At 52.8% G+C, this 16,639-nt stretch overlaps 2 protein-coding genes across 2 annotated transcripts; one reads left to right on the top strand and one right to left on the bottom strand.

The window, feature by feature from the left end:
- The first annotated feature begins 264 nt into the window (after positions 1-264).
- On the top strand, positions 265-4,907 carry LOC114511125 (sialic acid-binding Ig-like lectin 5). Its single transcript, XM_028529795.2, has 9 exons — positions 265-314; positions 391-771; positions 992-1,270; positions 1,495-1,542; positions 1,781-2,038; positions 2,124-2,402; positions 2,618-2,717; positions 3,506-3,587; positions 4,393-4,907. Exons 1-9 carry the CDS (start codon positions 272-274, stop codon positions 4,585-4,587), a joined length of 1,665 nt encoding a protein of 554 aa, XP_028385596.1. The 5' UTR covers positions 265-271; the 3' UTR covers positions 4,588-4,907.
- Positions 4,908-9,224: 4,317 nt separating this feature from the next.
- On the bottom strand, positions 9,225-15,529 carry CTU1 (cytosolic thiouridylase subunit 1). The gene is given in 3 exon segments (XM_028529167.2): positions 9,225-9,860; positions 14,275-14,415; positions 14,418-15,529. Coding segments are annotated over 3 exon segments (1,059 nt in total). The 5' UTR covers positions 14,782-15,529; the 3' UTR covers positions 9,225-9,306.
- Positions 15,530-16,639: the final 1,110 nt, after the last annotated feature.

Below are 16,639 nucleotides of genomic sequence, written 5' to 3'. Positions count from 1 at the left end.
TTTAGCTTTACATCTGGACAAGCCTCTCAAACTCTGGGGACCTAGGTATAGCCACTTGGAGGAACTGGCAGAGGGCTGAGGCTGAAACAGGGTGATTTCTTAGTCTGCTCCCCACCCCCACGGCATGTGGAGCCAGAGTTCCCCTTCCAGGTCTGGCCACAGCTCTGTCACCCAAGGCTTCCTGTTGGGGTGTCCTCGGCCCCACCTCACAGCTGTGCATTTCCCTCCCCGACACAGGGACTAGGACAGATCTGCCCTGTGAGAAGCAGACATGGTGCCCCTGCTGCTGCTGCTGCTTCCTCTGCTGTGGGGGGGTGAGTGGTCCTGGGAAGGGGTTTGACCCAGTGGGAGAGTGGCTGGGGCTGCAGCTGAGCTTTTGTGTTCCCCCAGGGTCCGTGCAGGAGGAGCCAGGCTATGAGCTTGGAGTACAGGAATTGGTGATGGTGCAGGAGGGTCTGTGCATCCACGTGCCCTGCTCCTTCTCCTACCCATGGAGTTCCCGGTCTTCCTCTAGCAAACTCTACACCTACTGGTATCGGCATGGAGGCAACAAAGACTACAATTATCCTGTGGCCACAAACAACCTAAATAAACAAGTGATGTGGGAGACCCAGGGCCGATTCCTCCTTGCAGACCCCAGGACCAACAACTGTTCCCTGAGCATCAGAGATGCCAGGCAGCGTGATGCAGGAATCTATGTCTTTCGAGTGGAAAGAGGATATGATGTGAAATATACTTACCGAGATAAGAAGCTGACATTACAGGTGACAGGTATGGCAGGGTCCCAAGAGAGGATGCTGAGATATGGGACCTGCTCTGACAAAAGGAACAGATCACTAAGATACTTTCTGATCCAGGCCTTGGGCCCAGGGTGGTCAGAAGAGACACAGGACCCAGGATGAGCTCAGGCCCTGAGTCAGGCGTCCCTCTCAGGTTCATACTCTAGGTTCACAACCTCTGGGACCCCAGCACCTTCCTCTCTCCTCCTCAGAACTGACACAGAAGCCAGACATCCTCATTGTGGAGCCCCTGAAGTCCGGCCACCCTACAGAGCTGACCTGCAGCCTGCCAGGGTCCTGTGAAGGGGGAAGTCCTCTCATCTTCTCCTGGGCGGGAGCTGCTCTGGACTCTCTGAACCCCCAGAACCTCCACTCCTCAGTGCTCACCTTCACCCCGAGACCTCAGGACCATGGTACCAACCTCACCTGTCAGGTGAAACGCCAATGGCCTTTGGTGACTACAGAGAGAACAATCTGGCTTAATGTTTTCTGTGAGTATGGGAGGGATGGCTGGTGTCCTGTGGGCAGTAGAACTGGCATCTGCACATGCGTGTGTATGAGTGCACAGGGGCCTGATCTAACCTGAGAATGCTTGTGCGTGGATCTGAGTGCAGGTGGGCAGTGGGCAGGACAGCAATCCCACCTTCCCAGTTCCCACCATCCCTCTTTCAGACGATCCTCCCCTCTGAAGTGGGGCCATATCTTTCTGTCCCAGATGCCCCAAGGACCCTCACCATAGGTGTGTCCTTCACAAATGTCACAGGTAGGAAAGAACCTCTCTCTCTGGGGCTTGGACCTGAGCCTGGGGCTGCCATAGACCTGAGGGGGAATCACAGTGTGAATGGGATCAGATATGGGAAAGGCAGGGATGAAAATCATCACCCTCATACCCTTACCTCTTGTGGGTGTGTGCTGCCCTATATTCTCATCTCTTCCTCTCTCTCTCTCTCTCACTCTCTTGCTTTCTCTCTTTCTCTCTCTCTGCATTTCTCTCCCCAAAGTCCTCAAGATTCTGCAAAACACCTCATCCCTTCCCATCCTGGAGGGTGAGGCTCTACAGTTGCTCTGTGTGGCTGACAGCAACCCCCCTGCACAGCTAAGCTGGTTTCGGGCATCCCCAGCCCTGAACACCCACCCCATCTCCAGCACTGCAATCCTGGAGCTGCCTCCCATGGGGACTGGGGAAGAAGGCCAGTTCACCTGCCAAGCTCAGCACTGGCTGGGTTCCCAAAATATCTCTCTGAACCTCTCCATGGTCTGTGAGTGTGGGGACCCCCAGGGGGCAGGACATCTGAATTCTGGGAGGGCAGATGGACCACTGATACTTCTCCTTGCTCCCCACAGACCCCCCACAGCTGTTGGGACCCTCCTGCTCCTGGGAGGATGAGGGTCTGCACTGTAGCTGCTCCTCCCAAGCCCAGCCACCCCCCTTGCTGCGCTGGTGGCTGGGGGAGGAGCTGCTGGAGGGGAACTCCAGGAACATCACTGCTTTGTCCAGCTCTGAGGGGTCCTGGGCCAACTGCTCCCTGAGCCTCCGTGTGGGGCTCAGGGCAGGCCTCAGACTCACCTGCGAGGCGGAGAATGTCCATGGGGCCCAGAGCGCTAGTGTCCTGCTGTTGCCAGGTCAGAGGCCTGCTGGGGCAGAGGCTGAGGGAGAAAGGAAGGGATCAAAGGGAGGATGGAGCTGCAGAGAATGGCTGTGGTCAGGAGAGGCATGATTTGCTAGGATGGGACCCTTTGTCTGGTGTCTGAACAGAACCTACAGCTGGATCTGCAAGAAGGTGGGAAGACAAGACAGAGTGCTGTGAGTGGGTGGGCTCACGTCCTCTTCTCTGCAGGGCAGTCAGCATCCACTTCCAGAGTGGTTCCTGCAGCTCTTGGTGGTGCTGGTGCCATGGCCCTACTGTTCCTATGTTTGTGTCTCATCTCCTTTTGCATGTAAGTCCATGTCCTGGGGAGGTATAGAGAGCTATGTCGTGGGGAGTACAAAGAGAGGCCCTGAATCCCAGAAAGGCAGAGCTAAGTCCCTACAGAGGGGCCCTTTTGAAGGCGAGATGGCACAGCAGCTTTATTGAGATAAAATTCCCATATATTTAATGTGTGCAAGTCAACACCATTTAGTTCAGTCACAGAGTCGTGCACCCATCACCACAGTCAATTTCAAAACTTTTCCTTTAGATCAAATGAAAAAACAACCCACATCCCTTATTCATCATTTTGCCACCATCCTTCCCTCAGCTTCAGGCAGCCAGTAATCTAATTCCTCTCTCTTAATTTGCCCGTTCTCGGCATTTCCTATAATTAAAATCATACAATACATGGTCCTTTGTGACTGACTTTTTCACAGACTATATTTTCAAGGCATATATGTTAGTACTTCATTCATTTTTATTCCCAAATAATGTTGAATGGTATGGATGGGACACATTTTATTTGTCTCTTCATTCATTGAAGGATAGTTGGGTTGTTTCTAATTTTTGTCTCTGAGGAATAACACTGTTATGATTGCTCATGCATTAGTTTCGCTCTGTGTAGGGGCCTATCATGATGTAAGTTTGGTCTCAGTCAAACACCTGGTCATCCAGAGGACAGAGCAGTCACTTACATGTCAGAAAAGTCTCTGAGTCAGGTTCCTGGGTCTGGATGCCTCAGTGGTCCTCTCAGGAAGTGGAGGCAGCCTGCCCACCTGTGCCTGAACCATTGTGGCTCCTGACTTCTTCCCTTAGAGTGAAATTCCACAGGAAGCAAACAGTCAGGAGACGAAAGGTCACGAATGATGAAGACCCTGTCAGGGGCACAGTCCCTTGGGTGAGTGATATGGGTGCCTTCTGATGAGGTATAGAGGGAGGGGCTGGGTGTGTCCATTCAATGTGTGTGAACTGAGCTGCTCAGAATTTCCCCAAACCCGCTCCTCTGTGGTCAGCTAGACAGACAGTTGGGAGTAGGCTTCTCCTTCATCTACTGGAGTCCTTGGTTAGTCTTGCACCCCAGCCCTGTTGACCACTGAGCCCACTTCACCTCCCTGCTGGGTACAGGTTGCCAGAACTTCTCTCTGCTCCTCCCATCAAACTATTACTTTATGCTCATTTTTGGCTTGTTAATTCGCTTCTCCTCACCTCAGTTTCCCTATCTGTAAATGGAAATAATAAGAGTATCATTCATATTTGGTTTCCATGAGGATGAATGTGATTATTAAGCCCTTGATATAGTCTAATCATTTGTAGTATTATTATATTCTATTTCTTTTATTTTTTTTACTTTTAGTGAGAGGGGAAGGCAGGTAGAAAGAGAGGGAGAGAAACATTAATGTGAGACAGATTTGGTTGCCTCTCACAACCCCCACCTGGGGGACTCAACCCACAACCCAGGCATGTGCCCCGACTGGGAATCAAACCAGTGACTTCTCAGTTCACAAGCTGGTGTTCAGTCCACTGAGCCACACCAGCCAGGGCAGTATTACAATGTTTTTAAATGAATGAGAAAATAATTGAGTTCATAAAAAATGGGTATGGAATAAGAGGATGAATGAAAAACTGTTCCTTTGGCCCATCTTTCCATTAGGACTATGTCTGCCTTATTTTTTCTCCAACTTCCTCATCTCCCCTTCACTCAGGGTTCACAGCAAAAGTCCCAGCCAGACAGGCCCCCAGACCAAGCATCACCCACCAAGGATATTCCTCCATCAGGGGAACAGCAGGAGCTCCACTACGCCAACATCAGTTTTCACGAGTTGAAGCCACAGGAGCCCCAGAACCAAGAGGCCACCAGCACCTCTGAGTACTCAGAGATCAAGATGACAAGCAAATGAGGACTCACTCAGAGCTTGGTCCTGGCTGGAGGCATCACAGCCTCTCTGGGGGAAAGAAGTTGGGGACTAGTTGGTGAAGCATGAGACCTTGTGTAAAATTAACATTAGCCACAGTAAGAGCATGAGCAGGCAGAGCAGATAGAAGAAAGTGACGGGATTGAAGAGACTTGGGCTTCAGTGCAGGCTTCAGTGCTTCCTACGACACTGTCCACAAGAGATTCACTTATTTTTTCTGTTCCTGTTTTCCATTCTGTACAGCAGAGTTCATGCATCCTACTCAAAGGTGGCCGTGAGCATTAAAGAAATTAACACATGGAAATCAACCAACAGAGGCCATTAATGCTCAGCTCTCCCATTGGGTTCCACCCTCCACTGGAGTTGGGTCTGAATTTCTTAAGACTACTTGGGTGGTCTAAAGAAAAATTTAACTGATCCTTTTCCAGAGTGTTCACTGCTTTCCATTGGATGATGAGTCTCCCCAAGTCACCAGGACCAGTTCTGACTGTGGTGGTGTCCTGGGTGACCTTCCTCTTGACTTAAACATCATCTGCAAGGTGGATCACTTTAGATTCACATCTGGACAAGCCTCTCCACCTCTGGAGGCCTTGGTATATCCCCCTGCCATGTTGGGGTGAGGTGAGACAGGATGATTTCTCAGCCTTCACAGCACCCCCACAGCCTGTGAAGTTCAAGTTCCCTTTGCAGGCCACAGTTCTGTCACCCATGGCTTCCTGTTAGGGTGTTGTGGGTCCCAGCCCACAGCTGGGGACTTCCTTCCCTCACACAGGGACTGGGACTTGCACTGCCCTGTCAGATGCAGACATGGTGCCCCTGCTGCTGCTCCTTTTGAGGGGGGTGGGTTGTGAGTGAGCCAAAGGGATGGTGGAGGTCACGTGGGGGAGGGGTGTGGGCTGCAGCTGAGCCTCTGTGTCCCCCCAGGGTCCCTGCAGGAGGAGCCAGGCTATGAGCTCAGAGTGTGGGAGTCAATGAGGGTGCAGAAGGGTCTATGCAGCCACATGCCCTGCTCCTTTTCCTACCCATGGTGTTCTCATTATTCCTCTACCAAACTTTACACCTACTGGTTCTGGTGTGGGGTCAGTCCATGCCTGAAACTCCTACACCTGGATCACCTGGACCATGTCCATGCTGTTTTCCTCTTGGTGTTCAGTTGTTGTCCCATCACCTGGCATGCCTGTAAATCTTTTATTGAATAGTGGGTATTTTGTGTGAAAAATTGTAGAGATTTTGAGACTGTGGTTGAGAAATTTTCCCTCTGGATTCTAGAACAGTCTAGAATAGCACTGCAGAATGGAATTTTCTGTAATAAAAATGTTCTGTATCTGTGCTGTTCACCTGGCTACATGTGGCTATGAAGCACTTCAAATGTGTTTAGTATGACTTAAGAATGAAGCTTTAAATTTAATTTTAACCAATTTAAATGGAAATAGGGTCATGTGGCTAGGGCTACCCCACTTTTGCTTCCTGGAAAACAGAGTATATTAATCCAGTGTCGGATTGAATTTGAACATGGGTTCGGGTCTCCTTGTGAATAGGCCTACTTGCCCATGACCCTTACTTCTAATTTGTAATTCTGTTTGGGTCCTAAGTGAGGTATTTATGGGGTCTCTCCTTCTTAGAGACCCTGAACATCAAGTTTTGTTTACCTGGTTCCCTGACACTGCCCAGGGGTTATCTGAGCACATTGTTATGCTCTCCTCAATGCTCTTTCCTGCTCCCCAGGATTTTGGCCCCTTGAGCCCCAGTGGCCTTGGGAGCCCCGGATGCTATTTCTGTCTCCATCCCCATGATGCTGCTAAAAATTCAGCTCAGGTTTCCAGCCTCTTAGTGTAAGCTTTCTGGCCAGTTTCTCAGTCTTCTGGCCCTCCTGCAAGTTAAACTTCCCTTTTCTCTGGGATTGTGGTTGCTCTTTGGTGTCTTCAAATAGATTCTGTTTTCTTTCTGTGTGTGTGTGTGTGTATGACTTCCCTGCATTTGGTTTCACTATAAGGATTGTTGACATGAAACATTCCATCATGGCTAGAAACCTCCATGGCTTTATTTTGGTCTCTAACCCAAGTCACCTCCTCAAAGGAGCCCTGACCTCCCCAAATAAAACAGCTCCCTCCATAGCCTTTCCCCTCATGTTCCTTCATTTTATTTATTCTTATTTTATTTTAATCATTGTTCAAGTACATTTTTCTGTCCTTTACTCCCATTCCAGCCCACCCACACATCCCTACCCACCTCCCTCCCATTTCCACCCCCCCCTAGTTTTTGTCCATGTATTCTCTATATTTGTTCCTGTAAACCCTTCCCACTCTCCCCTGAAATTCCCTCCCCTCTCCCCTCTGAACACTGTCAGTCTGTTCTCTATTTCAGTGTCTTTGATTATATTTTGCTTGTTTTGTTGTTTAGGTTCCTGTTAAAGGTGAGATCATATTGAGGCAGGAGATAGTCAGGAAGGAAGCTCCAGAGGCCCCGCAGGGCTGAGGTAGAAAACATCTATACATGACAAAGACCCCCTAAGACGGGTTGTTCCTGTTTTCTGGGGTAACTCTGAATCAAAGAATGCGCCTGCACGCTACCCCTGATTCATTATAATATCATTATAATGAAATAACATTGTGGGACTCCCTTCTCCAGTAGCCAATCAAGAAAATGATGGGAAACCACACATGCGCAGTAGCTTTGAAATCCAACTCCTTGTACCTGTGCAGGAAAAGCCCACCAAAGATTAGCAAGGGGGCTTCTGCCCTATAAGAATAGAATCCCCCAGCCCACGGGCCCTTTTCTCTGCTCAGAGCTGGCCCACTCCCGTGTCCTGTGGAGTGTACTATCACTTAATAAATCTTCCCTCTTTCTTTATGCTATAAACTTTGTGTGTTCAGTTCAATTCTTTGTCCTCGATCACTAAGAACCTGGTTACCTGTGCACACCTGTGACAATATGGTATTTGTCTTTCACTGCCTGGCTTATTTTGCTTAGCATAATACTCTCCGGCTCCATCCATGCTGTTGCAAAGAGTAGGATCTCCTTATTTCTTTCTGCTGCATAGAATTCCATTGTGTAAATTACCGTAGTTTTTTGACCCATTCATTTACTGATGGGCACCTAGGTTGCTTCCAGCACTTACCTATTGTAAATTGTGCTGCCATGAACATTGGGGTGCATAGGTTCTTTTGGATTGGTGTTTCAGGGTTCTTAGTATATAATCCCAGCAGTGGAATTGCTGGGTCAAAAGGCAGATCCATTTTTAGTTTTCTGAGGAAGTTCCATACTGTTTTCCATAGTGGTTGTACCAGTCTGCAGTCCCACCAACAGTACACTAGGGCCCACTTTTCTCCCCAACCTCTCCAACACTTGTTGTTTGTTGCTTTGTTTATGATGGCCATTCTGACTGGTGTGAAGTGGTATCTCGTTGTGGTTTTAATTTGCATCTCTCTGATGGCTGGCAATATTGATCATGTTCCTTCATTTTCTAAGCATAGCACTCATCATCATCAGTTCTTACAGAATGTATTTACTTCTCTTAGTCTCTTCCCACAAGACTGTAAGCTCCACAAGCAAGACATTCTGTCTTTTTCATCAACCCATGTATACATTAGGGGCCCCATAAATGTTGGAAGAATGCTGCTGTGTTATCTGGTCTCTGCCCTGAAAGTCCAGTCCAGTTGGGAAAAATGACACCCAGAAACTGTGGATGGGCTCACAGGAGGGCCAGTCCCAGTGGATGGGGTGTGGGTCTGGTGGAAGAATCAGGGAGTCTTCCAGGAAGACCCTGGAGGATTTGAGCAGGAAGATGGGGAAGGGCAGGCATTCTTGACTCAGGACCAGCCTAGGAAAGCTGAGAGGTGGGACTGAAAACACCACGTCTCCCCAGGGGTCCCACAGGAAGCATGTGGGCCTTAAACCTGCTTGGACCAGCAAGGTGGCAATCCTGAAACCCAGAGCCCCTGGTGTCCAAACTTTAATGTGACAACCAACCCATTTATGGAGCGCTTTATCAAATCCTCACAAGAGTGCTTCGATTCCACTTTCAGAGGAGGAAACTGAAGATCAAATATGGTAAGTTAAATCACTGACCCAGGCTCACCCAGCTTTGCCTCCAGAAGCCGAAGTCTGGGGACCCACCCAGCTGCTCCTCATCCATCACAGAGACACCAGGAGGGATTAAAGTGTGAGGGGGTGGGGGGCAAGAGCCCCACGCAGACCCTGGTGTGAGCCCCCAGTTCAGTCCCTCTCCATCCAGGTGACCTCAGGCTAGTTGCTAGTGCTCAGGCTACAGCCAATGAGACGGTGGGAGTGAGCTGAGGGGGCGGCGCCCGCAGAGTGCACAGGGCTCAGAGAAGCACCAGGATTACAGTGAGTGCCGTGTGCCCATCAAGGCAGGTGGCTTTGCTTACCCCGCTACAGGCAAACAGGAAATGTCTGTGCACAGCAGGTGCTCAGGAAGGGCTGGGGCTGGCTGAGAACCTGGCAGAGGTACCAGGCAAGCAGCCCCCCAACTCCTACTCGCTCAGGAGTGGGAAGCTGTTCAGCCCCCTCCTCCCTCAGACCCAGGAGCTCAGGCCCCAGCTCCTGCAGGGTCACAGGTAACCGGTTCCATCCCCCTCCGGATTTCACGCGGAAGCCTTGGGCAAAGGTAACGGGGGTTTATTCACAGTGTCATTTGCAGGCTCCCTGAGTTCCAGGTCGGATCCCAGCAGAAAACTGTGGTCCCTAGAAGGAGGGAACAGCCTCGGAGGCTGCGGCCTTGGAGCCTGGGGTTTGGACCTCCTCCCGATGCGCCCCAGGCGGCCACATCTCGTCCAGCCCCCGGCCGCCCTTGCGGATGGCCAGGCGGGGCCGGCCGCGGTCCAGGCCGTCCAGAAGGGCGCAGGCCTGGCAGAGCGCGCGGCTGGCCAGCGCCCCGCAGCGGGAGCAGGCGCAGGCGGGCGGGAGCCGGGCCGAAGGGGCCAGAGCCAGGCGCTCCGCCGAGTGCACGAGGTCCAGCACCGCGGAGGGCCGCGCGGCCTCCAGCAGCTTGAGCAGGTCGCGCGCGTGGCCGCGGAAGGCCTCGGGCGCGTAGACGCACTCCTCGGAGAAGTAGTCCAGGCGGCGGAAGTGCGCGTACAGCACCACCTCCTTCTGCGAGGCCAGGTGCAGCGGGAGGCAGCGCGGCAGGGCGCCCCCCTCGCCCGGGGAGCCCAGGCCCCCGCCCCGGGCCAGCCAGCCCTCGTCGCCCCGCAGGAAGTTCATGAGCAAGGTCTCCGCCTTGTCATCGGCGTTGTGGCCTGGGAGAGAGAAGGGGAGCAGGTCAGGAGGGGGCGGAGGGTGGGGGAGGCTGTTGGTCAAGGGGACACCACGGGGCAGCCAGAACCCAGAGAGACGGGGAGGGGCATGGCGAATGACATAGCATGGGTGACCCCACTATGGGGACACCCTCCCCCTAAAAAGTTTCTGGGGCAGCGAGGACTCAGAAAGAGACCAGCAGGTAGGGGCAAGGGGTGCAGGCCGAGGAGATCCCAGGGACCATGGGGCAGTCGGTGAAGGCGCAAGGCAGACACAGCGAGAAACAGGAGGGGGCTCCCACGGAGCAATTGGGGTGCCCTCACCTCCACCCACCGACCGGGCCGGGCAGGCCCTGTGCTAGATGCCCTTTTGTAGGAGGGTGCAGCCAAAGGGTCCCCAAATAGAGATTTGGAATGGGGTTCAGAACTCAAGGTGTCCAGGAAATATTAGAAAAATATATAGAATGTCCTCACCCCCCACCCCAGGGGAAGGAACAAATGGAGCAGGGCCATTTAGAGCTGTTTCCCATAGCAACAGCCTTGCAGCTACCCTCTGGCGTGGTCTTTTAACATATCTATGGCCTTTGGCTGGTTGCATGGATATGTTAAATAGCTCTGGCCAAGCTCTAAGCCAGGGAAATGGAAGTAACTTTCCCTAGTTACGGAGCCTGGGAGGCAACTCCCCCTGGTTACTGCGCCTGTACCTGCGTGAGAACTTGGAAATGATTGGTTCCATGACATGGGGCCACACCTGCCCAGACCCACAATGGCAGTTCAGTAAAGCTGGAAGGCTTTGAGAGTTCTGGCATGTGAGGCCGAGTGTGGGAGGAGTCGGAAATGGGGCTGCAGAAGAAGACTGGCGCGGGATTTAAATACCCAGACTTGGCGGCCATTGAAGAGAGTACCATGCGGCTTCAGCAGAGTGGGGACTCCCGCAGCGGTGCAGACACCGTCCGGGATGCAGCCGCCTGCAGCTCCTCTACCACCCGGCTCCGAGCCCCAGCCAGCTCTGCAGCCGAGGCTGAGAGAAGGGGCCACCAGTAAGTGACTCGGGAGCACCGGGTCACTGCCCGGCCGCCGCAGCCACTGCCAGGCCTCCACAAGCTGCGCCCGCGCTCTCACCTCTCTTGGGCTCAGCTAACCTTGCAGCCACCTGCCCTGGCCAGGACACAATGAGCTCCGAGGTAGCCCTCTCGGTGCCGCCGCTGCCGCCGTCACTCTCCCAGAAAGAGGGATCCTCCCCCCCCCCCGCCCCCCCCCGCAGCCATGGGAGGAATCACCACGCGGCTTTAGCTGGCGACCCTGGCAACACAACCAGCGGTACTGGGAACTAAGGAAGGACTGCCAGCTGAGCACAAATTACTAGGAAAAACCAGGAGCTGCCTAAGCCACGGACTTCTATTTCTTCTCCTGAGATACGGTACCCCAGACTGGGCAAAGGGGGGAAGGAAGGACTGTGTGTTTGTGGGTGTTTCAAGGGACTTTGGGATTTTAACAAAGACACTAAGTCATTACTTTTAGTTTGTATAACTTAAATAAATAACTCTTTTCTTTTTCACCAATCTCTAGCACGGAGAGCTATAATTCTCTGGCTTAGAGAAAGGTGAACCTAGTACAGGGGAACCCCAGGAGAAACGGGGATCAATTCCCTAGCATTGTGGGACCCTCTTCCCTGGTGGCTAATAGGGGAAAATCATGGGAAACCACATGCGCAGTAGTTTTAATGCAACTACTTGTACACACTCAGTAAAAGCCCACCACAACTAGCCAGGAAAGATCTGCTCTATAAGCATAAAGTCCCTCCAGCCCATGAGGTCAATCTCTGCTTGGAGTTGGCCTGCTCCCATATTCTCTTCTATGAACTCTGGGTGTTCGGTTCAATTCTTTGTCCCGATCACTAAGAACCTGGTTACCTGTGCCCACCTGTGACACTTTCACGGAGGCGGTAAAGTGCTTTATGCTACAAACATCCTGCCAGTCTCGGTTAAAAGTGTGCTTCGGACCGCACGGGAGGCGTCAAAACCGCACTTACCGGAGACTCTCCACAGCGCTGCCCACACAGGTGTCCCTGTGAAGGCGGATGGGGGACAGTGACCACACAACAGTCGCCACAGGATTTCAGCCACATCCCTGTTTCCTCCGCGTCTTCCCATCCCACACCCGAGTCTCCGCAGTAAAACCCTGCTCTTCCCGGGGCTTCTCCATCGGCCCCACATCCTCACCTTCGGGCCTTTGCATCAGCGGCTTCCTTTGCTCGGAACCCTCTCTCCAACCTCGTTCACCCCTCACTAGTTACCCGCGCAGCCTTCAGGTCCCGGCTCGCTCAGGAAACGCTTCCTTAGTCCCCGCCTTTCTCCTCCCACTAGGGCCTCCTGCCGAAAACTCCCACAGCATCATCTTCCTGATTGGCACCCAGGTTACAGTGAGCACGTGAGAACCGGGCAGGAGCAGGGACTGTGTTGTGCGTAAGAGCAAAGGCTTGTATCACGGTCACTGCTTTTCAGCGTCTGCTCTGAATGCTTCACACACCTAGTTCTCAGCATCCCCGGAATGGAGATGGTATGAATGCCCCCGTTTAACCGAAGAGAAAACCGAGGTTTGGAGCTTTGCTCTGGGCTACACGGCCCGTAGTGTCTGAAGTAATGACGGGAAGAAAATTAGACCATTATCAGAGAAGGGAAGTGAGCAAAAGGAAGGAGTTAAAAAAGATACAGTTGCGTTTCAGTCTTTGGATGGCTTCTACTGGGAGACACCCCTGCACACCCCTCCTTTTGTGAGGGAAACCTAAAAAATGCCATTTAAAAATGCAGAGAAGAGAACCACAGTCTTAAGAGAACCCCCCCTCTCCATTTGCCATTGTGTGTGCGTGTGCGCGTGTGCACCAGGGTGATGACAGTGACTCAAAATCTTGCCACGCCTGCCCTGCACCATCCCTGAGCCACGCACCTACTGTGGCCCAGAACAATACTGAGATTCACCACTTACAACACACCCAGGGTCGCCTTTTCACTTCTTGGGCACGAGCCTCAGCCTCCTTCCAGTGCCCACCCTTACCTGAGCATGCGCCTGATTCTCCCAGTTTCTCCTATCCCAGTGTTACAGAACACACAACAAGGGGGGCCCTGGGATGATATACTATTATTGAAAGAAAGGCCCCGGGTCCATTATGTCCGCCGCCCTAGGAAAGATGTCTCTCAATGCCAGAGATTTGTGAAAAGGAAAGAAAATGTTTATTTAATGCTATACAAACTTCAAGTAGTGACCTAATGTCTTTATCAAAAATCCTAAAGTCCCTAAAAACACCCACAAACACACAGTCCTTCCTTCCTTCCCCCTTGGCCCAGTCCAGAGTACCATATCTCAGGAAAGGAAATAGAAGTCCATGGCTCAGGCAGTCCTCCGGTTCTTCCCAGTTAGTACTCCATCTCGACTGGGAAACCTCCCAGGGTTCCCAGCACCCTCAGCTGACTCGTCGGGATCTCTGCTAAAACCAGGTGGTGGTTCCCCCTTCTAAAGCTGCGGGGGAGGGGGGGTTCCCCACTCTGGCAAAGGCACGTGATCCTCTCTCCCAGGGCCACAGGAGTCCCCACTCTGCCAAAGTCACGTGGTTCTCTCTCTCAGGGCTGCAGGAAGGGAGAGTCCCCACTCTGCCAAAACTGCATGGTTCTCTCCTCCAGGGCTGCCACGTGGTTCTCCCTCTCTCAGGGCTGCGGGAGTCTTCACTCTGCTAAAGCTGTGTGGCTCTCTCTCCAATGGCCGTGATCTTCTCTGCACCTCCACAGCCACATGGTTCTCTCCTCTCAGGGCTGCGCATGGTTCTCCCTTCTAAAGCAGCATGGTTGTCCTTCTCAGGGCCGAGCATGGATCTCCCCCTCTCAATGGCCGCCAAGTCTGGGTTTTAAATCCCCGTGGCCAATCTTCCTCTGCAGCCTCATTTCCGACTCCTCCCACACTCGGCTTCACATGCCCGAACTCATATCCTTCCAGCTCTACTGGGCTGCCATCATGAGTCTGGGCAGGCGTGGCCCCATGTCCTGGAGTCAATACTCTCTGAGCTCCCACGCAGGCGCTGTAACTCAGGGGACCCCCCCCCCCCCAGTTATATCTGGGTGGGGAAGTTACTTCCATTCCCCTGGCTTAGAGCTGATCACAGCTACTTAACATATCTATGCAACCAGTCAAAGGTTATAGATATGCCAAAGGACCATGCCAGAGTTTAGCTGCAAGGCTGTTGCTATGCTAAACAGCTCTCAATGGCCCTGCTCCATTTGTCCCTTCCCCCAACCCACACCCTGGGGTGGGGGGTGGAGACATCTTAAAATCTCCTGGACACCTTAAGTTCTGGACCCCATTTTAAAATGCCCATTTGGGGTCCCCCCTCTTGGCTGCACCCTGTAACACCAGCGTGTGGGTTCACTTGTCACAACGTGCGTGGCTCCCACGAGACTTGCCCCTTCCTCCAGCGCCTGGCGCTGCAGCACCCCACAGAAGGTGAAGCAGGAGCGGCTGTGGCCAGAGCCGGCCATGCTGTGGGCCATGGCGTCCCTTGTCCAGCCCCGAAGAGGTCGGCATAGGCCACAACGGTGAGTGGCAGCTCCCATCTCGCAGCCTGGCACCGCACCGTGGCCAGCGCCACCTCCCGGTAGCCGCCGATGCCCTTGTCCATGGCCACCAGTTGCAGCGAGATGCCCAGGTGGGGTGCCAGCTTCCGCAGCACGTGCACCAGCACCGTGGAGTCCTTGCCGCCGGAGGCACCCACGGCCACCACCGCGCCACGAGGCAGCAGGTGGCCCGTGACCACCGTGTGCAGCACCTCGGCCTCGAGGGCCATGCAGAAACAGGTGCCACACAGCTCTTGGCCCGAGCGCGGGCAACGCAGGGCGGCTCGGGCCTTGTGGCAGGAGGTGCACTGGGGGGCAGGCATTGCAGGGTCCCAGCTGGGTGAGAGGGGTCAGCTTTTCCTAGACTGGGAGAGAAGAGAAGCTGGTCACAGGTCGACTCAGAATTGTGGGGACATTGCCTCCAGAGAGGCTACGTGGATAGCGCCCAGAGTAAACCTACTGCCTGTAACACTTTCCCTTCAGCACTGTGCAGGCCAGGCACCTTCCCATCCCAGCTTCAGCTTCCATTCATTCCACAAACACCGACTCAGTGGATCCTGGGCAATGGGGACCCGGTAGCGAACAAACGGGAAAGGCTGCAGGCAAAAAGCTCTAGTGACGGAACCAACCCATGGGTGAGGAGGAAATAACCAAGACACATTAAAAAATACGAGGAGTAAGATGGGGAAATTATCGCCTGAGATGAAGCCAGAAGAATGAGAAGTCAGGCATTAGATCAGGAGGGGAAGAATGTGCCCGAGCAAGTTACGAGCAAGTGAAGGGAAGGGCCTGTCTGTACTCAGTTGGTTGGAAAATGTGTTGAAGCTGACCAGAAGAGAGGTGGGGGGCTGGACGGCTGTCTGGATGAGAAGCTTGGACTTTTTTTTTTTAATGAGGTAGGAATTACTGGATGGTTTTAAGCTGTGGAGTGACCGGATCTGATTTATATGTTAACAAGATCCCTCAGGCTGCGGGGTGTGAATAGACATGGAGAGTGGCCAGGGCAGGCCAGTGAGAAGGCTCCTGCCGTGACCCACTAGGTAATAAGGAGCCACCTGGAGCAGAGGGGAAGCAGTGTTGGGAACCACCCTGACTGGTATCAGGAGCTGAAACCCCCACCTAGGCTAAGGCTAAGGGAACACCCTTGGAACCATAAGCCAGCAAGGAGACAAAAGCTTATCTCCCTGGCAGGAATGCTGCTTCTGCTGCTTTATTCATAACTGAACCCCAAAAAGCTTGGTTGGTTAGCCAAAGACGGGTAAGATTCCCCAAGGGGGGAACGACCTAAGACAGGCACGATCACTTTGGGAGGCCCCCCAAAAGAAGGACTTGGGGGGCTGCAGCAAAAGGGGGTGATGGACCCTCGCTCCTCGGCTTTGACATAGCCTGAGTCCTCATCATCTGGGAGAAAATCTCCTTATCTCTTGGTTGCCTTAGTTCCCTTGCTCCACCTAAGCCTGAAACAATGACAGGGTGGTGCAGCTCTGTGCTGAAAAGGGCGGATTCCCGGGTGATCAGGCCTAAGAAAGAATATGTAAATTACTGTGAAACCTTCTTTGTTTAGAATGCTCTCAGTTGAATGAGAAGGGTCCAAGGAGGAAGTTAGTTTGTTCCTCAAAGTCTTACAGCTCTTTGACCCCGACTCAATAGACTGGCAGAGTTCCTTGTTTTCTATAGTTCCTTACTTCCCCCTGATGAGTAATGTACTTTACCTGAGTTATTATGCAAAATGAGCCCAATAAAAGCAGGTTTGGACGGTAAATCAGCGCACTCCCCACTAGAGGGGGTGGCCATTTCGTCCCTACTTCTCCACAGAAACTGGTCTGTCTCTGTGCATGTTTTTTCTCGAGTGTTTTTCGGCGAGCCATCCGCAGCATTCCGTGGTCACTGCTGGCCGGTGACCCACGCAACAAAGCAGTGCAAGTAGAGAGACGTGGTGAGATTCTGGATCTCTTCTAGAAATAGAGCAGATGGGATTCGCACAAGACGTGGTTGGGGGAGGGAAGAGGATGGGAGAAACGGAAAACTCAAGACAAGCCCAAGGTTTTGGCATGAACAGATGGAAGGACAGTGGGACCATTTGATGGGGAAGAGGCGAGAAATAGGTAAGAATGGGTAACTCGTGTGAGAGGGGTAGGTTTAGAGAATCTGGAATTTCATTTGGGCATGGTAGAGTTGAGG

The sequence above is a fragment of the Phyllostomus discolor genome, chromosome 12 (assembly GCF_004126475.2).
Source record: "Phyllostomus discolor isolate MPI-MPIP mPhyDis1 chromosome 12, mPhyDis1.pri.v3, whole genome shotgun sequence".
In the NCBI taxonomy this organism is placed as follows: domain Eukaryota; kingdom Metazoa; phylum Chordata; class Mammalia; order Chiroptera; family Phyllostomidae; genus Phyllostomus; species Phyllostomus discolor.
Note: the sequence above shows the minus strand (reverse complement) of the source record. Positions and strands in the feature narration are given on the sequence as shown.